The 22,580-nt window shown below is 37.1% G+C and overlaps 2 protein-coding genes and 2 pseudogenes across 2 annotated transcripts; 1 reads left to right on the plus strand and 3 right to left on the minus strand.

The window, feature by feature from the left end:
• Positions 1-1,419: 1,419 nt before the first annotated feature.
• LOC108814243 (probable LRR receptor-like serine/threonine-protein kinase At1g74360) lies at positions 1,420-4,178 on the minus strand (annotated as a pseudogene).
• A 374-nt stretch (positions 4,179-4,552) lies between these two features.
• LOC108815424 (receptor-like protein 15) lies at positions 4,553-13,203 on the minus strand (annotated as a pseudogene).
• A 1,141-nt stretch (positions 13,204-14,344) lies between these two features.
• Positions 14,345-16,750, plus strand: LOC108814244 (glycerophosphodiester phosphodiesterase GDPD5-like). Its single transcript, XM_018586778.2, has 8 exons — positions 14,345-14,469; positions 14,535-14,713; positions 14,854-15,037; positions 15,122-15,196; positions 15,307-15,416; positions 15,526-15,744; positions 15,846-16,001; positions 16,084-16,750. The coding sequence occupies exons 1-8, from the start codon at positions 14,457-14,459 to the stop codon at positions 16,321-16,323; spliced, it is 1,176 nt and encodes a 391-aa protein (XP_018442280.2). The 5' UTR covers positions 14,345-14,456; the 3' UTR covers positions 16,324-16,750.
• On the minus strand, positions 16,544-18,893 carry LOC108815426 (uncharacterized). Its single transcript, XM_018588033.2, has 2 exons — positions 16,845-18,893; positions 16,544-16,754 (listed from the first exon to the last, which is right to left on the minus strand). Exons 1-2 carry the CDS (start codon positions 17,333-17,335, stop codon positions 16,544-16,546), a joined length of 702 nt encoding a protein of 233 aa, XP_018443535.1. The 5' UTR covers positions 17,336-18,893.
• Between the last annotated feature and the right edge of the window lie 3,687 nt (positions 18,894-22,580).

Raw genomic sequence — 22,580 nt, forward strand, 5'->3', positions numbered from 1 at the left:
AAAAGCCGCAGATAAATGTAAAATGTCAGCAACTATTCCATATATCAGAGAGAGAATGTCACTATATTAAACTTCTGGCAAAAAAAATGGAAATTATTTTCCTGCATCAACGAAACAGAAACTTGTTATTCTTCTCATTATCTGAAAAAAGTACAGTCCATAGACCGGACACTCCAAACATATTAAGTTAACATATATCCATGGAAGGTATAATCCTGAACACATATACTTGCAAGTATTTGAATACAGAGGTGACAACAAAAAGGAACCAAACAGTGCTTTAGTTTGACACAAGCAAGAGCTATAGGAGGTTCTGTGAAAAAAACAACAACAGATGAAAAGATTTTGTCACGAATATGTAATTTATACCATCAAAAGTTCCTCACCTTGTGGATGAAAGCATCAACAATGTAGAACCAAGCTCTGCTCCACGAAGAATCAAAAGAGAGTGATGCGAGTATTCCAATAAGAAGCGTCACATAAAAAAGGTTCATTCTCGAGATCCTTGAGGGAGAGGCTTCTCTTCAACGACCAGGTGAATTAGGACCTGTTCGTTTCTCCATCTGAATGAGTCATCTGGATGGAGATGAGAGTTTTGTTCGTTTAGACATTAAAAGTACAAGTCATTTGAATGGTTCATTTGAATGCATTTTTCCGCCAAAACCTCAAAAATACATTTTCCTGCTAAAACTCCAAAAATGTGTGTTTCCGCCAAAATCATAAAACTGCAAAATGCAGTTTACCGCCAAAACACGTTTTCTTGCCAAAATGCTAATTTTAAATAATATATCAGATAAAGTAATTAAAATTATTATAGTTGAAGTTAATATCAAGTAATGATTAAATAAAAACAAGGATATTTTGGTAATTTGTTTAGATGATTCATCTAGATGAATCATTTGGATGGACAAACAAACATAAGATTCATTTAAATGATTCATCTAGATGAGTCACTTGAATGAACAAACAAACATCCCATAAAATCTGAATGGATCATGTGGATGGACCATATAAATGGATCATTTGAATGAAGATAAACAGATGGAGAAACGAACAGGCCCTTACTGGTTCATGAATTCTGAAGATTTTTTTTAGCTAACTGGCTCATAAATCCTGACTGATCGTTTAGATATCGTGTTAGAGATACGTTTGGCATAATGAACTCTAGGTCTTTGTTGAAAATATATGGTCAGAATCTTTTACTTCAACCAAAGCTTTATGTCATATGAAACTTCTTAGTACTAAAGCTGACAAAAATAGGAAAGCAGATTGGAAAAAAAAAAATTGGTTGCAATCAAGCATGAGGGAATACTGAAGTTACAATTAACCGTAGCACATAAGCTTACAGAAACAGGGTAAGAAAAGATGATGTACTCCATAAACATTGTAATTTAAATATGAAGCACAATTATTTAGAAAAACAGATGATTCAAGATTTTATTGATTGATAAGAAACCTCCAAGAACTGAGCTGAAATTTGTTCAAGACAACATACTTTTCGCAGAGGCAATGAAAGCATCGACAAGGCGGAACCATGCTAGACTCCATGAACAATGCAAGCACATGAGAACAGAAAAGCCTATCAACACAGTCACATAAAATGAAACTGCAGAAGTCCAATAAAAGACTGTCATGTCAATAGCAGCTTCATCTTTTTCTTCTTCTTCTTCTTCTCCTCCATTATCTTGTTCCTCCGAGTTCAAAGTGTTGTTTAGCAGAGGATTTCCAAGAAAGGACTCTTTTTCAAAGGTTGCCAGGTTTCCTGTTTCTGGTATAACACCAGAGATGAAAGGGTTATATGAGATGTTGAACTTACTCATCTCATTCAAGTCATTCAAACTCTCCGGAAAAATTCCGGAGAAGTTGTTGTAAGATAGATCAAGAACCTCCAGGCATTTGAGGTTTCCGATTTCTTGAGGAATCTCCCCTGAGAATTTGTTTCGGGTAAGGTTGAGGAATGTAAGAGGCAGTTGACCTATCTCAGGAGGCAGTTTCCCCTCAAAACTCATTGAAACCCAAATGTAGATTACTCAACTTCTTCATCTGTGATATATCTGGAGGAACTTCACCTGAAAGCTTGTTTCCACTGAGCTGAAGATAGGCTGGAATATCAAGCGTGAGCAGCGTGGAACCAGTAGAGCAGAGAGGAAAGAAACCATACCCTTTCAGAACATGGTCCCATAGGCTTCTACAACTTTGTTTTGTAAAAGTTTCGTATAGAAACATGAAAGGAGAAACCTCTGCAGGAAGCCATCTCTTCAATCTCCAAGCATTCACCAGAACCAGCAACTTCGCGGTCGTAGTTTCCTCTATTCAGTTCAAATGCTGCAAAAGGGTTATTGCCCATTTTAGCCAGTTCAGGATGGAATCCAACAGAGAGCTGGTTGTTCGCCACGTTAAAACCACAACAGACTGGAGCAGTTTCCAATCTCGCGAGGGATTTCTCCTGAAAGAGAGTTATTTGCAAGCATTAGCCACAGAAGAGAAGTCAATTTTCCAAATGAAGCTGGTATGGATCCCGTCAACCTGTTAAAAGAGAGATCAAGTGCTTGAAGCCTTGGAATGTTCCCATACTCCTGTGGTATCTCACCGTTGAAGTTATTATAAGCAAGAACCAAGAACTTTAAACTCTGCATCTGGGAGATTTCAGGAGGTAGCGGTCCCGAAAAGTTGTTGTAGCTAGGATCTAGCCTTAACAGATTAGGTAACTTGAGTATGTTGGACGAACTAATACCTCCAACGTAATAGTTCCCATGCAAGACTAGATGCTTCACTTGACTGAATCTCCCAACTATTTCTTGTATATCTCCTCCAAAATTGTTTCTGCTCAAATCAAGAAACACCAAGTCGCTCAAGCTCAGGAGAGTTTCCGGTATGTCTCGAGAAAATCTATTACTCCCCAAGTACAAACCTCTGAGAGAGGATAGGGAGCCTATCTCAGCTGGAATTTTCCCTGTGAAGTTGTTCCCCCACAGATTCAATACATTGAGATTCTGACAATTTGAGACTTGCCCTGGAAACTCCCCAACAAAATGGTTCTCAGAAAAATCCAACACTCGCAAAGTGCAGTTCTTCCTGAACATTGAAGCTGAGATGCTCCCGGAGAGATTGTTCTCAGAAACAGAAAACTGGACTAGCCTCCCAAAGCCAGCCCATATCTCTCCCCTGAATCTGTTGGAACTGAAGTCGACATACTTCAGATGCCTACACCCATTAAAGATATCACCTATTCTGCCAGTGAAGTTATTAGTCGATAGATTTGCAACAACCAAGCTGTTGCAGAGCAGTGGGAAGCTAGAGTTAATATCACCCGTAATCCTATTCACCGATAGATCTAGAACCTCGAGATTTGATAAGCCGGATATGTTAGGCTCCCCATCAATAATATTATGAGAAAGATTCAAATGCTTTGGGTTGCCACAACGGCTCAGATCATCTGGGAGTGAGCCTTCGATCGTGTTTCTAGATAAATCAAGGTATCTGAGCTGCGTTAAGGCCGAGAAGTTCTTGAATAGAGAACCTGAGATGGTGGAATCCCTTAGATTGATCCCTGTGACTCTGCTTCCCTGAGGTGTACATGTGACTCCAGGCCATTGACACGCTTCTTGTTTCTTATCCATTTTCCATTCCGTGTACATTCCTTGGTTTGTTGGGTTATGTGATTGGAGGTAAGATTTCAGGTTCAGTAATACTTCTATATCACTGTCAATAGAATCTCCAGTAACTACTATAGCTGGCATGTAAGAAGATCAAAACACAGATAGCTAAAATCTTCAGATATAACTAAGAAGTCAACAACAATAATCATCAACAACGTCTTTCTACTTCTAGTTATATACAATATGTGCAAGCACTGTTATCATTTTCGTCAAAAAGGGTACTTTTACTTGAATCACTTTAAGTATACAAGAAATAAAGTAAAACATGTCGAACTTAATACATGAATTTCAACCAATTGAAGCAAATGTTTAAGGAAACAGAAACGAGTAATACAGAGCATACGGTCTTGATTCCCAACGGAAACAACAAAACAAGAAGAGGTGACAAGTTACCGGTGATTGAAACAAAGAGTAAGAAAGAAACCAAGATGACTGATTGAGAATCATTATCTGCCATCACCACACGGTTTACCATCTTCCTCCTCCAAATCTACTTCTTCTCCAAGTTGTGGTATTTCAACTTTTGGATTTTAAAGTCAGGTGTCCCAGTTAAAAAAAACCTTGTGACAGGTCAAAAGCGTAGCGTGAGGGATCAGTACACTATCGTTTACTTTGAATTTTATGAGAAGACTCTTTTTGTAAGGTCTTTGTAAAAGATTAGTTATAAGCGTTTGATATGTGTGACGTTGTCAGCATCTCTTAACTCATTATCTGAAAAGTACAGTCCTTAGACCGGAGACTCCAGACATATTAACAAATATCCATGGAAGGTATAAATCCAAATCACTTAAACTTACAGGTATTTAAAAATAGACAAGTCAAAAAAAAAAAAGACAAGTCAATATATAATAACAAAACACAAGTTGTGAAAGGATTTTGGCGCCAACTGTATTTTACCATGAAAAGCTCCTCACCCTGTGAACGAAAGCACCAACAATGTAGAACCAAGCTCTGCTCCAAGAAGAATCAAAAGAGAGTGATGCGAGTATTCCAAAAAGTAGCGTCACATAAGCTGCAACACTACTCCAAATGAAAGAAACCATGTCTATTGAAAGAACAACCCACACCCACTCCTTCCGAATAAGTGTATCTCGCTCTTTGTCTCCTCATGCTCGCTCGTGGAACCGCCGTACAGCCTCCTCTTACTCCGCCTCTGCCGCCACGTCGCCAGGCTTCCGCTCACAGCGATTTCAAGTGTACGTTCTATGGAAAGTCGTTTACCTCTTACCAAGCCTTGGCGGGACACAAGACGAGTCACCGGAAACCGCCGGCGAATAAAGTTGACGTTCCAGGCAGGCAAGCGCCGTCTAATAGCAACAGTCAGAGTAATGTTGTTTTTAGCGGTAATGGTACTGCTACTAACGGTGATAATCAGAACGGAAAGATGGCCTCTGTGCGGACGGAAAGCGACTGATCATGTTAACTATTACCCCTAATCTATTTCTCTGTATTAAGATGACAACTAATTTATAATCATTTTATGGAGGAAATAGGATCGAGAAATCCTGTTCTGTGACCTAACCTATTATATGTTATCTTTTTGTATTATTGGGGTTTTAGAACTTGCTGCCCAAGACAAACATGAAGAAAAAACTAACCTTTACGACACGTACCTGCAACGTGTATCTCCCGTAATAAAGCAATATGAGCGAGAACTCTTGAATTTAAGAATGAATGCGTCAAGAACAAAGAAAATTTTATAAATAAGTTGCTGCCAAAAAAAAGTTCAATATATATAGATTTTTAAAAAGTGCATGTGTTTGACTAAGAGATGTGTCTAACAAGTGTCACTAAGGGATGTATCATTTCAAATAAATGATGACTATAAGTTATGAATGAAAAGGTATGATTGAGCTTTTCAAAAGATGTGTTCTTTTAAATACATGTCTTTTGAAGAAGAGTTGTCAAAAGAATTCATGACATCATCATACATAATAAAGTGATTTGTATCCATTAGATCTAAAAATCGAAACAATTCTAACATTTGGATGCAATTTTATTTTCCTATGAAAATTTAGGACATGAATCATGTGTTCATCGAACATACATGATCACAAATACAAAATTTGAAGGAAAGAAAAATACACTTTTTCATCTATTAGAAGAAATAAGATGAAAATTATGGTTTGAGAAAGCTACGGACCTATGCTATTTATAGATAATTAAAAATTAGTTTGAATAGTCACAATTTTTCAATATAAATAATTATATTATTTCAAATTACATATAATTATTTTTAAAAGATACTAATATGAACAGTCGCAACTTTTCTATTTTAATAAACAGATAACATTTCAATTTAAATGGAATTCACACTCTTTGGAATTAAACAGAATTAAACATGATTCCTATCCCCTAGACTATATTTGCGTAGTGATTTTGCCACATGTTATCTCCACAATCAATTTCACAAAAATATGGTAAAATATGACATGAACAATAATATTTATTGCTGATATATATTTTTTGGTAAACTTTATAAAATATGGTAATAATTCATACATTACATTTAATGCTGATTTATATTTTTGGTAAACTTTTTAAAATATGGTAATAACTCATAAATCATCCCTAAAATAAATATATTCAAATATGAATTATAAATTTCGAAATTTTATTTAATTTTACTTTATAATTATAAAATTTTTATTACTAAAATTTCAAAATTTTCTACATCTTTTAAAAAAGTAAATAAATTTTTAATCGTAATATCATTAGTTTATTTTAGATATCTAAATTTTTTAAAAATATTGTTTAGTTTTAATCTCTATAATATTATTTGAGAAGTCAGTTTCCTATGTGTCACGCTCACGTTAATTCTTATGATGGTTAATTATAATAGTACCCTTAATGAATCAAATATATCTATTTGTCATTATTAAAAAGAAAAAATTTCCTTTTTATTTTGGTTTCCTTCTCTAAATAACCTATATAATGAAAATTTTTTGTAAATTTTAAAGACGAAAAAAATATCTTTTATATATAATGCGATTCATTAATAGGAAACTTAACAAAATAAATTTATTTTAGGGTAAATAAATAATTATCCCTTTAAAATATAATCTTAAACAACATAATATATATTTAAATATAATTATTTTATTTTAATTAATCTATTTCTCAAATTTATTACAAAAAAGATTAAATAACATAACACAAGATTTTTAATGCATAAAAATGCATTTTTTATTTAGTTTGAAGGAATATATGTAACACAATATATCCACAAAATGAGTAATTGGACTAATCTAATTTTTAATACAAAATCAAACACTTAACTAAATATAATGTATTATTTGTTCATATTAATATTTTTATAAATATAAACTATAGAACAATGTAACATACTATTAACTAATATGAGATCTCAATTAATATTATGAATATATATTAACCAACTATTGCAACTAAGTTCTTTTCTATAATTTATATATATGCATGAGGTTTCATAATACTATCGTTGTTATATTAATATCAGTAACTTTGAGTCAATTAAAACTTTAATTTATTTTTACTATTTAATTCTAAAAATAAATTATATTAAATTATACATAATATTTCTAAAATATATTTACAAATCTAAGGTAATATCAAATTAAATGTAAACAAAAAAATTAATCAATATTTTAATCTATAGAATAAACAAATTATGGTTGAATCGGAAAATTAGATATTATCTTATATATCCAAAATTATACCTATGATTAAAATAAAATGATATTATTTGAAAAATAGCATACTGATTACAATATAAGTTACATAGTAATTTAAAAATAAAAAGATTATAGTAAACTATTTAATATATTCATTTTATAAATATTTATATCCGTGCATGCGCACGGGAAAATCACCTAGTTATTAGTAGATTAGAAGCTTCATTAGCCATGATAACTTCTCTTATACTTGCGGCAGCTTTTAGTTCTTCATCTTTACTTGCGCGTACGCTTTGTCTGTATCAGCTGCTTTCTTGCCTATATCCACCGGAGTTTTGGCCTCCTACTCCCTGGTTTGTGTCGTGGCTCGAAGGTAGATGAGGAGTTCTCAGAGAAGGAGGTTGAGGAAATGTGAACTTGCCGGTTTTGAAGTAATCTATTTCAGTGAAGCTATTGTTTCCCATGCGTATGCTGAAGAGAGATTCATTGGAGAGAGTGCTCCATTCAACGGGGCTGTTGAGGTTGTTCTTTCGAAAATTGATTGTTTCTCAGATTCTGATTAGGTCTTGGTTCTGCATGTATGGAAGAACAAGAAGATGAAGAAGAAGAAGAAGAAGAAGAAGAAGAACACGACAAAGAAAGTCTCAGGGTTGGATCTTCTGCTTCTAGTTTAGACGGGGGGGGGTTTTGAAAAAGTTTTCATGGTTCCAGAAATAAAAATTCTGCCAAAAGTTTCAGTCTTCAATGCGAACAAGGATGTTTCAGAGAATCTCCAATGTATTACTCTATTTTCTACTCTAAAATGGAGTAACTCCAAAATGAAGTAAGATTTTGCTCCAATGTATTACTCCATTTTCTACTCCAAAACTAAATATTTTTATATTTTATGTTTTGTATTTATTTTAAAATTAATAATATAACCTTTCATTTATACTATTTGCAAAACAGTCTATTTTCACTTTGTAACATTTCTATTAAATATAATATTAACTACAATTATTTTTTTATTATATAACTAAAATTACTCAACAAAGTTTAAAAGGAAATATTTAATACACTAAAAATTATATTACATTGTTTAAACACAATAATACATCAACTTAAATTATTCATTAGAATTATTATAATTATTCACTACAATTCTTTTTTGTTTTATATTATATATTTTGTTACATAAAATATTTCATTAGATGGCTGTTGTGCTCGTGTGACAACAGCCATCTAATGAAAAAGTTGTGCTCGTGTGAAAAAGTTGTGCTCGTGTGACGTTTTCATGGTTCCAAAATAAATAATTCTGCCAAAAGTTTCAGTCTTCAATGCGAGGATGAAACAAGGATGTTTCAGAGTATCTCCAATGTATTACTCTATTTTCTACTCTAAAATGGAGTAACTCCAAAATGAAGTAAGATTTTGCTCCAATGTATTACTCCATTTTCTACTCCAAAATTAAATATTTTTATATTTTATGTTTTGTATTTATTTTAAAATTAATAATATAACCTTTCATTTATACTATTTGCAAAACAGTCTATTTTCACTTTGTAACATTTCTATTAAATATAATATTAACTACAATTAATTTTTTATTATATAATTAAAATTACTCAACAAAGTTTAAAAGGAAATATTTAATACACTAAAAATTATATTACATTGTTTAAACACAATAATACATCAACTTAAATTATTCATTAGAATTATTATAATTATTCACTACAATTCTTTTTTGTTTTATATTATATATTTTGTTACATAAAATATTTCATTAGATGGCTGTTTATATAATTAATAAATATTAATAGTAAAATTTATAATATATATATATAGTAAAATAACGTTATTATATTTATTTATAATAATATTTTATTAAAAACAAAAATATTTAAATGTGAAGGACCATTTTCTAAATAAAAAAGTTCAACTCCATTTTGGAGTAATGAGTTGGTTTAATCCATATTTGGAGTAATCATGTCTATTATTCCATTTTTGGAGTAATCATGTCTATTACTCCATTTTTTAGTGGGTTTTGGAGTGGGGTTGAAAATAATTTTACTGTAAAATAGAGTTTGGAGTGGGTTGGAGATGTTCTCAGTGGATAACGATGAAGACGAAGAACACAAGCAAGAAGATGTCTATTTATAGAACTACTTGAGAGTATATGTGTCACGCCTACTAGATTGTTACGAAGCATAGGTCACATCCTCATTGAAGTGGAAGGCGGTGAGGCGAAAGAACGGATAATATCTTTGCCAATTTCTGGAAGTCATGCTTATATATTCCGTGTAAGTGTACGTGATTACAACTCCAATTGAAATTTTTGATATATTTATTGTGCAGGGAAATGTAAGAAACATCTGATGTGGTTGCAACATGCAACATGCAACATGCAACATGCAACATGCAACATGCAACATGGCACACACACAGCAAAGTATCACAATGGAATTGACACAACATTGTATATAGCATTATTTGACCAGTTTATAGATAACTGATCTTAATCAAAATATAAATTAGGATGACAAACTTGTCATCATGCGGTTAAAAGCATCAACACCACTAAACCAAGCTCTGCTCCAAGGAGAATCACAAGAGAGTGAAGCGAGTATTACCAGCACTATGGTCACATACCCTACAACAAAACTCATGCGGAAAGATTCCATGAATACTTCATCTTCAACTCCATCTTCTTGTTTTTCTGGTACATTGTCACTACAACTTCTACCTGTGGGTTTCCCACAGAGATGAGGATTCCCAATGTAGCTGCTTTCGTCGAAGGTGTTAAACTGTTTTCCCTGTGGAATGACGCCGGATAGATTGTTGTAAGAGACATTGAAGACAGCAAGACTTCTCATCTCTGTCAGTTGTGATGGGATTGGGCCTTGTAAACTGTTGAAAGAAAGGTCAAGGCTCTCCATATTCTCTAGTCTGGAAAAACTTTCTGGGAGGGTACCTGATAAACCGTTGCGTGAAAGATTCAGCGCATGTAGTTCCAAAAGATCTCCAAGCTCTTCTGGGATGTCACCAGTTAGCTCATTTTCTGAGAGATCCAACCCAAACATATATTTTAGACTTCCGCCCATGTAGGTGTCGTAGCGTTGCTTTGCTGCAAACTTTGATTTAGTTTGGGTGGCTGTGGTGTATCGTAGACTAAAGGAATCTAGCACAAGCACAGAGTTGTAGTATCTTCTTGAATAATTTGAGTCGGAGCCCACTTCAAGACGTACATGACCAAAGTCAATGTCAAAATCATAACCATATGGCTTATATTCTTTTCCTTTACCGAGTGATGTCTTGCTAAGACATGAAGGTATGGATCCACTCAGTTTATTGTTAGAAAGATCCAGGAGGCTGATGATACTGAACTCGCACAACTTTTGAGGAATTACACCAGTTAAGTTGTTCCCCTTCAAAAGAAGTATACTGATGTTTTGGGTGTGGACAAAATCTGGAATAATACCAGACAACTTGTTGTTCCTCAGATCAAGCACAGCGACATTTTCCAGCAATGTGTCCGGTATAGGCCCTAACAAATTGTTATCTTGCAGGTTTAACACTACATCAAAGATTGATTTGAGGTGTGGAGGGAGGGGCCCGGATAAATTGTTTGAAGAAAGATCTAATGGCCCGAGTTCAGGCATGTTGAACAGTGAAACAGGTATTTCACCTTCCAACAGATTGTTTGAAATGAATAGCGCATTCAAGCTTGGGAGCTCTCCAATCCAACTTGGAATAACACCTGTGAGATAGTTGTTGGACATGTCAAGCACGTGCAATGAGATCAAACCATGGAAACCTTCTCTGATCTTTCCTGTGAATTGGTTGTTATCCATCAACAATACATATAAATACGTTAGGTTAGGCGATGCTGCAAAAATTTCTCCACTTAGTTTGTTATGGGACAGTTTTAAAAATTTTAGGGAGTAACAACCCGTTTCCAAACTTCTCGGTAGTTCCCCATGGATACTGTTGTGAGATATGTCAAGAAAGTACATCTTGTCCATGTTACCTAGAGAGGATGGTAGATTTCCACGAAAATTATTCTCGGATAGATTCATATGCTGTAAGTGATGAAGTATCCACCCAATGTTCTGAGGAAAGAGTTGACTAAATTCATTTGCTGACACATCCAAGATAATCAAATCATGAGAAGCCTTCGGTAGCCGAAAGCTCGTAAACAAATTCTTTTGAATATCCAAAACTTCTAGTTTGGTGTTGTTCTCCAGTAGCCAAGAAGGAAACAATCCAGAAATCTTATTGTTGGAAAGATCAACATGTCGCAGGTCTTTCTGGTGTAAGAGAAAATGAGGAACCTCCACCAAATTGCAAGATCCTAGCACGACAACATTCAACTGAAATTTTGGTTTCCAAGAATTTTCCAACTCTACTTGCAGTGAGCGAATTGAATGAGAAGAGGCCTTCAAAGTTGTTATCAACCAGTGATAAGTACTCAATACTTCTGAAATTACCGAGAGCGGATGGTACCTTCCCAGTAAATTGGTTAGACGATAGATCAAGAGCTCGAAGTCCAGTTAAACTAGCTATACATAGAGGAAATTGGCCTGAAAGTTTGTTGTGGCTGATATCGAGTTCTTGCAAATTTTTCAGTTTACATATTCCTATGATGCAAAATTTCAGTAATAAACTTGAATTCACCTCTGTACTTGATTTTATAAAGTTAAATAGTCGAAAAAGAACATACCTTGTAATTCCATTGAGTTAGACAATTCATTACCACTTAGATCCAGAGCTTTCAGCTTTTTCAAGTGAGGAGAATCTGCCACAAGACAAAGCAAGACACCACTAAATATGGAAATAAACTAATTCAACACTGTTTTATGGAATAACATCTGCAATAGTTTTATAATCTAGAAACGAAAGACAAGCATCAATGTACTGTCATAATTAGTGTATATGCTACCTAGTACTGATACGGAGCTGTTAAATCTATTTCCACTTAAATCCAGCACTTCCAAGTTTGTCAAGTTTATAAAATCTGGAAGGGAACAGTAACACATCAGAATATAATAATGATACAGGGAATGTTTGGAAGATACTTCATAGTCATAGTATAGTATGTATGTGCTAGATATTGACTTCGTTAAAGATATAATCAAACGCACCTTTAACAGGAAATGGACCATACATTTTGTTGTCTCCAAGAAGTAAAGTTTTAATCGATGTAGCAGCATTAAGAAAGGGAAATATACTGTTGTTGTAGTTATTAGAAGAGAGATCCAAAATCTCCAGATTTTTTAATCTACTTAAGCTTTCATAACCTGCAAAATAAAGCATCGCCCACACTAATCATTTCAACTACTACAATGTTATGTCCGCTACTTGGGATATACATCTAACTACCATATCTTAAGGTACTATCATCTTTCAAGAATTAGCAAAAGAAGCGAAAAGTTATTGGTTCCTTAAAGAGATATATATCTTATCTAATGCAGAGAAAAAAAGTTCCAAGAGCGATCACAATGTTAAAGTTATTGTGTACCTTCCACATCATCAAACAAGGCACTGAATCCGATCCCATAGTACCCGGATAACTCCAGCCTTTGAATCTCTTCAAACGGATGCAGCAAAGAAAGATTTAGGAGGGAGTTCTCTTCAAGAAACCAAAGATCAACAATTGAAAGATTGATCACTCTCCCACTTGTACGACTGCATTTAATTTCGTCCCATCTGCAGCAATCACTCTTTGTGTCATTGGTCCAATCAGTGAGAATAAAGTCAGGGTCCCTTGTAAAACTCTGTGAGATCACATGTTTCTTGAGATCCAACAAAGCTTTCCTCTCTTTCTCAATACAGCTTTTGTATCCATGTAACTCCCCCAACAGTAATATCACCAAAATCAGCTTTTGACCCAAGCACAACTTCCTCTCCATTTGATCGAGCAAGAAATGAAAAAAAATTCAAAAATCTGTTGTGATTTGATGACATGTTATATCCACGTCTTAAGCACTCTTGTTTGACAAAGAGGCATAGGAAACACCATGTTTTTTTTTTCTAAAAAGGAAACACCAAGTTGCACAACAAAGTATATAATACAGAGTCAAACTTCTTCTGTGGAAACATTCACATTATACTGACATACTTGTGGCCTATTAAGTATCGACAACTTCAAATAAAGCAGAAACCCCAGCTAAAGAAACGACCTCTCTGTCGACAGAGACGGCATGACAAAGGATAATATCATGACAGAGGAAAACGTAACCTCCTCTATGAAGATGATTTTAATGTTCGTGAACACACACAATCAAAATTCACCTGCAGAAGATCACGATTGATAGAAGGATCTTCCCGCAACAATGAACTCAAGAAGTAAGACAGATTTTATTAGACGATAAAGACTGAATTACAACTAATAGTTCTGAATGAATCAATCGAATACTACCACATATCCTATAACGCTTCTCCAACCATAGGACGGTCTCGAGGCTTTTGGTGCTTTGAACGGGTGTGAATTTCGAAAGTATATTTCTTTAAGGACTCGTGTATGTAGGGAATTTGTTTTTTGTTCCAGTAGCTAAAGTTGTTTAGCCAGTAAAGCTATATTAAACTTTTCGGGTGATCGGAATCCAATCCTGCCTTTCTTTTTAGGGAGGCAAAGTTTGTCCCATGTTATTCAGTGCATACCTTTTGAATTAGAGCCAGAGCCCCACCAAAATTTAGAGTTTGCACTAGATATCTTTTTACATAGTCCTTTAGGGAAAAGATAACGCGGCATTGAGAATGTCGGAGTGGCTGATACTACAGATTTTGCCGTCCATCCGTTAGTTTTTTGATGAACATTGTTTTGTACATAGGTGAAGGCATGGGTCTTGGAGCCATGGAGGTATTCTGGGATACCTAGATATTCGTTGGTGATGCTTAGAATATTCTTCAAGTTTTCCATATTTCTTAGAATATTCTTCAAAAGAGAAATAGGATAAAACCCCAAAAATGTTAATTGTGTATTTCTATACTTCTTTGTGCCAGCTACCGTCACCAACCTGTCTAAATTATTATCTACTAATAATGGACTTTTTGATTATAAAAATAGACCTCCAAATCTTTTTCTTCTACTTAAAGTAAGCGTACATCAACCAATTGGGTCACAGACAAGACCGAAGCAATCAGATTGATCTAAGAGATCGTCATGATTCTTACAAGTAAGCTTCTCAGCTTCAACTATTTTTTATTTGTTTTGTGGGTTTCTCATTGCTCATCTTTACAGAATGCTTGACATTGATATGGCTATCTCTGCTGACTGTGTGTGCTGGAAGGACATTACACCCACTCCCTGGTAAAGGATGTCAAGGCGCGAAGCTGCCGATTCAGACTTCACGTCCTTACAACATCGCACACAGAGGTTCCAATGGAGAGATTCCAGAAGAAACTGCAGCTGCATACTTGGTATACCATTGATCACTTCTCTCTCTCTCTCTCTCTCTCTCTCTCTCTCTCTCTCTCTCTCTGATTTGAGTATCTTGGCGTATTACTGCCATGGCTATTTCTAGTTTGTCTTGTTGAAGTGAATCTTCTTCTTTGGACAGAGAGCAATTGAAGAGGGTGCAGACTTCATAGAAACAGATGTCTTATCAACCAAAGATGGTGTGCTCATCTGTTTCCATGATGTCATCCTTGACGAAACAACCAATGTTGCGAGCCACAAGGAGTTTGCTGATCGTAATAGGACATACGAGGTCCAAGGATTCAACATCACTGGCTTTTTCACTTGTACGTTCCACCCATGATTCCTTCTTTTATTGTTTTATACCTGAGTGGAAGCATCCCAATAGGTTGTCTTTGATTTTCTTACAGTTAATTTTACTCTCAAAGAACTCAAGAAACTAAGGACAAAGCAGAGATACTCTTTCCGGGACCAACAGTACAACGGTTCGCTAGACTGTCTTTACTGGACTTAGCTGTTGGAAGAAACAACAAAAAGAAAAAAAAAATGCTTGGTAATGGTAACTCCAAAGATCCCTTGTTTGTTTTTTTTGCAGGAATGTACCCTATCATTACATTTGAAGAGTTCATTAATATTGCTCGGGATGCTCCACGAGTTGTCGGTATATATCCTGAGATTAAAAATCCAGTTCTAATGAACCAGCATGTGAGTTACACTACAAGCTTTACTTCTACAGTACTTTTACTGCAGAAACATTATAACTTTTTGGCTTTTAATCTCCTTTGAAATCTCTACCACTGTTGAATATCCACAGGTAAAGTGGCCTTGTGGTAAGAGATTTGAGGATAAAGTGGTGGAGACACTTAAGAAGTACGGATATGGAGGCTCATATTTGTCAAAGAAGTGGTTGAAAAGACCATTGTTCATTCAGTCATTTGCTCCATCTTCACTTGTGTACATATCAGATTTGACAGACTCGCCAAAAGTCTTACTAATAGACGATGTTACCGTGCTAACAGAAGACACCAACCAGGTCCATCATCTGCTCTGTCTTCTTATTTTTTAATATTGCTCCAAAAAGTTCTTATAATTTTGCTTTAAGTGATTTGATCAAATCTTTCCTGCAACTTCTAGACTTACGCAGAGATCACATCAGATATGTATTTCAATTACATAAAGCAATATGTTGTCGGGATTGGACCGTGGAAGGACACAGTTGTTCCAGTAAGTAACAGTTACATTCAAGCCCCTACGGATTTGGTCAAAAGAGCACATGCGCATAATCTACAGGTCGGTTTGAAAACTCCCCCTGACATGTCTTTAACATGTTACTAACTTGTTAAACATATGTCCTTCGCGTTATAAAACGTAGGTGCATCCATACACGTACAGGAATGAAAACGAGTTCTTACACTTAAACTTCAGCCAAGATCCATATAAGGAATATGAGTACTGGATCAATGAGATTGGTGTAGATGGACTCTTTACGGACTTCACTGGTAGCCTCCATAACTATCAAGAATGGACATCTCCATTGTCCGAAACTTCCAAGTCTCCAAGACAGCTCTTGACTCAAATTGCTTCATTGGTCCTCCCTTATGCAAAGGCTTGATACACCCACAGTGTAATCCATTGTCTCTCATTGTCTTTTACATCATTCTTAACAAATAAGAAACAGAGGAGTCTTAAAGATCAATTTTGTTTGCTTACTTCACAAGATCATACATAAAAGCCAAAAAAAAACTATGTAAATCTTGGAACATACACCAAGAAGAAAGAAACACTTTCTCTGTATAACTTCAAAGATGGTAAAAAACTCAAACTTAATCAGCTTAGACACAGAAAGTTGTGCAGCAAGGGAAGCAAGATAACCATCTAGGGTTGCGGTTACATGCACAATCAGCTTCTGCTTTAGGAGTAAGAGGTTTATGAGATTCATCTCCTTCATCAGCCTCAGACGAACTCTTTGGCGACTCTGGCTGCGAAGTCCTCCTCTTTTGTGGCGTTGAGCCTTGTAATCCGCCTTTATCTGCATTCCCTAATCTAACACGGTGAACAATAACAAAAAAGTGAGAAAACAGAAAACATTTCTATTTCAAGACATGGAGAGAATAGTTTTTTTTTTTTAAATACTTTTGGAAAGCGAAAGACTTGACGCTTAAATCTTCCGACCGACGAGAAACAGACCGATCTAACTTATTATTTTTGTTGTTGTTGTCTTTATTAGAAGCTTCATTAGCCATGATAACTTCTCTTATACTTGCGGCGGCTTTTTGTTCTTCATCTTTACTTGCGCGACACGCTTTGTCTGTTTCAGCTGCTTTCTTGGCTAAATCCACAGGAGTTTTGGCCTCCTCTACTGCTGCTTGGTTTGTGTCGAGGCGCGGAGAAGGCATATGAGGAGTTCTCGGAGAAGGAGGTTGAGGAAACGTGAGCTCGCCGGATTTGAAGTAATCTATTTCAGTGAAGCTATTGTTTCCCATGCGGATGCTGAAGAGAGATTCGTTGGAGAGAGTGCTCCATTCCACGGGAGCTTTTGAAGTTGTTTTTTCGAAAACGTGTGAAGGGATTCTGTAAGGAGGTGTAGTAGGAGTAGTCGAGGTGTCGTTTGTAGATCTATCCATGATTTGTGTAGGAGGAGATTGATTGTTTCTTAGATTCTGATCAGGTCTTGTGAGGTTTGGTCAAGCCCATCGGACTTGTTCATCGGCTGGGCCGAGTTGCACAAGTTACGCGTGGACAACCTATGGGCTTAATCGATAAAGCCCATTAGGTTAAGTGCTGACAATACAAAGAAGGAGAGATCACGACAGGGATCTCTAAGCCAAGCTTCTGGGAGGCACGAGCCTCAAAGCATCCAGAGGGAGCTTCCATGGCGTCTCTTAGAGAGATAGAGTAAGCTAGAGATGATATGTTGTTCTAGTCTTAGCTCTTAGCCATGTACTCTTGTATTATCTCTTTATACTCTCTAGGGTTTGCATACCCAGGAACAGAGAGAGAGTTATGATCTTGTAAACCACATCGGAGGTGTTTTCCGATACTTCATAGTGGATGTTGTGGATCCTGGATCCACCCCAGATGTAGTGTGCTGCGGCCGCGAACTGGGTGAAAAACTCTTGTGTCATGAACAAGGATTGAATCAATGGGAAAGATCAAGGGACCAGGGGATACTATGAATCCCCAAGGAAGTCTTGTTAGAGTTACGATTGACTCTACAAGTGGTATCAGAAGAACCACGAATTCCGCAACAAGTGGTATCAGAGCATAGGCTCATTGATTCATGGAGTCCACGTCTCTAGGAGGAGAGACATATGAAGCTGGTGGTCACGTGGTTTTACCCAATCAGAGTAATACACCGAGATCAGATCAGGTGAAAGAGATTTTCGGTTTACAAGAGAAGAAGGAAAACTGTTCGACGTTCTTCGCTGCAGTTGCACAAGTTTACGGAGGAAGGATTCACAAGTCAGTTGAATCGGTTGAGATGATTTCGAGTTTATGAAATCTGGGTTTCTCTACAGTTCTCCAAGGGTGCAAGAATCTGCTACTATGTGAGAAGGGTTTCAGGTTACTCACAAGTCAAGATGGTGGCAGGCTGCTAGCATAAGAAACAGAGGTTTCAGAGCTGTCTTCGATCTGCAGTTACAAGGAGTGTGTGACAGTCACAAGGCGTGTGTGACTATATGCATTGGAGTTTCGGATTTTTTCATATTCTGTAAGTTATTGGAGTGGAGAGCATAGTGGAGCACAAGGGATTTTCGCACTGGTGTTTTGTATGGGATTATCTGAAGATTCAGTGAGGGATTTCACGGTGTTCTTGGGTTATCTCTACATGGTATATCAGTCGCAGGTGGTGTGTTAATCTATGGGGTTATTTCAGCTCGGTATCTCATGGAATTCTTGGAACTAGGGGACGCCTTAGAACCTTGAATGATTTGAGTGTTTCATGTCTGTTCAGATGGTATTCTTTAGTCAGCGTGAAGGGTGTTGCAGAAGGGTCTGAAAGAGATCGACTCATGCGGGTTCGTCTATGTGTGATCATGGAAGTCTACAGTTGGGTAGAGGTTCAGAGAACAAGATACCACAAGGCTGCTATTTTCAGAGGGAATGCAGTGTGGTTTTCTAAGCAGATATGTGTTTGGCATAACACATAGTTTTTCTGCTGGGATGGATCTGCAAGAACGAGGAGTTACTTGTTCAAGGCAGAGTTCGGCTGAACAGTTGGCAGTGTCAAATCGAGATTGATTCAGGATGGAAACAAGTGTGTTTCGGGTTTTCTGCATGGGATTCAGTAGTAGTTTGTTTTGGCTTCTCAGGCATATGAGGGGAAACAAATGGGTCTACAAGGTTTCACGGTTGCAGAGGTAATGATTTGTTTGAGCAGAGGTTGAGCAGGAATTCTTTGCGTCGAAAGTCTTCTTAGCAGGTTGAGCTAAGCGGCGGGTTCTGTTGGCAACAATAGCGGTTCAGAGAGATGTTCAAGGAAAGGTGTTCATTCAGGTTGTTACAAAGGAAATTCTCAGGATGGGGAGTTTGGTGTCTACAGGCTATTGAGGTTGGTTAGGATTGAGTCAAAGAGCTTCTGGTTTGAGGCAGTGGCGATTCAGGTTCTGCAAGAGCTTCAAGTAGCATCGACATCAGCTAGAAATTCTGGAGAAGAAGAATCAGTAGATTTGTAGTCACAATCACATGATTATTTCGGGGGTGACGAACCAATGATGATGCTAAAGGATAGGGAGCATCAGAGAAGAAGCAGATGACGTTTGTATGTGGTAGACAAAGACAACGTCAGAGACAGAGGAAGAAAGGTTCACAGTGGAAAATCTTAATGCACGTGATGGTTTCAGGTCTATGAAATCATGATGAGAGACTTGCAAGGGATGCAGTGGTTGTTGGCAAGAAAGGGAAGACTCGCGCAAGCTACAGCAGAACAGCTGCACAGGTGGGCGTGTTCGTGATCAGAGTGTTAGAGATTGATTTGAGTTGTTTGGGATGGATGATATCTCAAGGAAATACAGACTCATCTTAAGTCAAAGCTAGGCTTAAGGAGAGGGAATCAAAGGTCGTCAATCTCACAGTCACAAGGACTGAAGGTTTTCAGAGATCACAAGGAATAGAGATTATCTTTGCGAAAGATGATCAACGGATCTTGCAGCTGCACATGTTGGTTGTCGTGTTACAACAATGTGACGAAACAGAGGTGATTCTGTTTTGGGTCAGTACAAGTCAGGCTCGTGGGTGCATGAGAGGAAAGGTTTTCTGGCTGGTAAAAGAAAGCCAGAGAAGTCACCAAGTCAGTGTGACAGGAATAGGTTGTACCTCCACGAAGAAGAAACTAGAGTATGGGATAAGTGTGTAAAAGCCTACACAAGGGTATGTTGGAGCAAATGGCTATTTGTGGTAACAACATACAGAAGCTTTAGTGAGGTCGTGTGAGTGACGGGGAAAACCTAAAGATAAAAAGGTGATTCAAGGTTAGACTTAGCTTGAAGATTCTGGTCAAATGCAGAGGAAAATGCGCAGGCAGAATCGGGTTGAACAGGTTGTTACGACTGGTTGTAATCCTGAGGATAAAGGGTATGAGACAACAGTCATCAACACTTGTTCAAGAAGCAGAAAGTCGCTACCACAGCTAGGAGAAGCATGTGTGAGTTATACCTTAGAGGAATCGTCATGGATATCTGAGTTGGAAATTCAAGATGAATAGACTCAGAGGAGAAGTCAGGGACGCCGATCTGGTGTCACGACCACAATGGTCAAGGTGGAGCTCTCGGATAAGAATTGCAGCTCAAAGGCAAAAAGGAGAATTTGCAGACTTGACCAGGTCGGAACTTCATGCTTGAACAGGTTATGGTTCGAGTATAGTTACAGCTTGAGAAACTTGTCATGAGTTCAAGTTTGACACGACAGAAGCTGTAAGGGAGTATCTCAAGAGTATCACATGCATGTATGATGAGAGATATGTTCAAGGGCCGACATGAACATTGAACAGTTGCAGAAACTTAGTTACAGAGACATGGTACTTCTAAAGGGTTATTTGATTCAGGTGGAGCCACTGAGATTATATAAGGATTGATGCATCAGGGGTATATATAATCTGATTCCAGGTGGAGTGAGTCACTGGTTTAGAAGATGTCTTGATTGGTTCAGCTGAAAGGTAGAAGTTTCGGGTTAGCAACTTTGTCAGCTCAAGGGAGTAAGAGCTGAAGGGGAAAGGTTATATCCATGATAAGGGGCTTGTGGATATGTTCAGAGTGTCAAGGCCAGGAGTGTCAGGATCACTTAACAAGTACAAGGCGCATCAGAAGGAGATTTGTAAGAAGAGTCTTACATAAGGTTACTTGTAGGCGAGACAAGTAAATCAGCATTTGTATCATGAGTACACTGCAGTGAAGTTGATACAGAGGAACACAGAGCCGAGTATGATGCAAGAGGAAACGTGGTGAAGTGCTTGGTTAAACTGAAGGGAAGTAAGTATCAAGAGATACTGAAATATTGAGCAGTGAAGATGAAGAATGGTGAGATGAAGCAAAATAAGAAACTGTTAGAAGACATTGCAGGGATTGCAGGGAAGTGTCTTATAGTTTGCAGGGATTGCAGGGAAGTGTCTTACAATTTGTCCATCTCAGGAAGAGTAAGACTTGTTCTCCACAAGTAGGTTCATCTTAAGCTCAAGTCATGGAACTGAAAGAAGCTTCATGAAAGTCTAAATGCAAGGAAAAGCCGATTGCATTTAAGGGAACAGAACAAGTGTAGTTCTGGATATATGGTTGCATCATAGAAGAGAGGAAGTTTCCTCAAGGAAGTCCATTGGCTAATGGCGGGTTAAATGACTAGCAGGCGTGTTCAAGTCGTTGATGGTGATGCACAGGTTTCGGTATTGGAGACATCTCAGTACAAGAAGGGTATTGAGGAAAGGAATTCACAGCTGAGTAAAAGAGGGATATCAGGGATTCTAGATAAGATATCACAGGCAGCTCGTGAGGAGAGCCAAACGCGTATCATGGATTGGATGGTATAAGGCTCGGTTAATTTAACTAGCAGTGGGGTCTAAATCTGTTAGTGGGGTTCTGTTGTTGCAGAACAGGTTGACCAGATGGTGGAGCAAAGATGTTTGTGTCGAAAGTCTTCCTAATCAGGTGGTGTTAGGCGGCGTGTCCTGCTTGTGCAGCGGTACAAAGTGATGCTCAAGTGCAGTCTGTTCAAGAACATCAAGGGTAAGTCAAAGACTGTTTCAGAGATATGGAACATGAGTGACTTCAAGGGTTTGCGGTTGATTTAAGGAGGATTATGTGGTAGCAATGTTTGTTAACAACATAAAGGATGAACCAAGGTTGTGTCGAAAGTCTGTCCAGCAGTGATGGTTGGATGGCGGGTCCTGTTCAGAGTAACAACGGTACAAAACGTGTTCAAGGCTGGAGTGTTTAAACAAGTAGAGAATCAGAGGTTGTTTCAGGTTTGAAGCATATATGGTTCGAATGTAGCTGCACAGAATTCATGATATCTGGTTCAAGGCTCAGTACACATGAGTGGAATCGGAAGTTCAAGGAGGAAATCAACTTGCAGAAAGATGTTCAGGTTTCTGTTCAAGACTTGAACAGGTTCGTGATTTTTGACAGCAAGGTTGTGTTGTTGATAAGTTCACGAGGAGTAAGATATGAAGTAACACGACTTCAATGAGGAGTTGAGCTTGACACTTGGAGTGTAGCAGCTGGGTTAACAACTCAAGACAATGGATGAAGGTGATGGAAATTCAGAATGACAATGGGATTGTCACATACCCTTCATCAAGCATGATGTCTATTTTTCATTGATGGGGCTAAGTGGATTTAAGTGTTTAATCTACAGCAGTTGTGGTGTATAAGTGTAAGC

The sequence above is a fragment of the Raphanus sativus genome, chromosome 7, assembly GCF_000801105.2.
Source record: "Raphanus sativus cultivar WK10039 chromosome 7, ASM80110v3, whole genome shotgun sequence".
In the NCBI taxonomy this organism is placed as follows: Eukaryota; Viridiplantae; Streptophyta; class Magnoliopsida; order Brassicales; family Brassicaceae; genus Raphanus; species Raphanus sativus.

Bases quoted from the DNA above. Each gene is read 5' to 3' on its own strand.
- LOC108815426 (XM_018588033.2), bottom strand. From the start codon at position 17,335: ATGGATAGATCTACAAACGACACCTCGACTACTCCTACTACACCTCCT. The intron at 16,755-16,844 runs GTATTTAAAAAA...TCACCGTGTTAG, and splicing joins AAGTCTTTCGCTTTCCAAAA to ATTAGGGAATGCAGATAAAG.
- LOC108814244 (XM_018586778.2), top strand. The intron at 15,197-15,306 runs GTTCGCTAGACT...TTTTTTTTGCAG, and splicing joins CCGGGACCAACAGTACAACG to GAATGTACCCTATCATTACA. The intron at 16,002-16,083 runs GTCGGTTTGAAA...TATAAAACGTAG, and splicing joins CACATGCGCATAATCTACAG to GTGCATCCATACACGTACAG.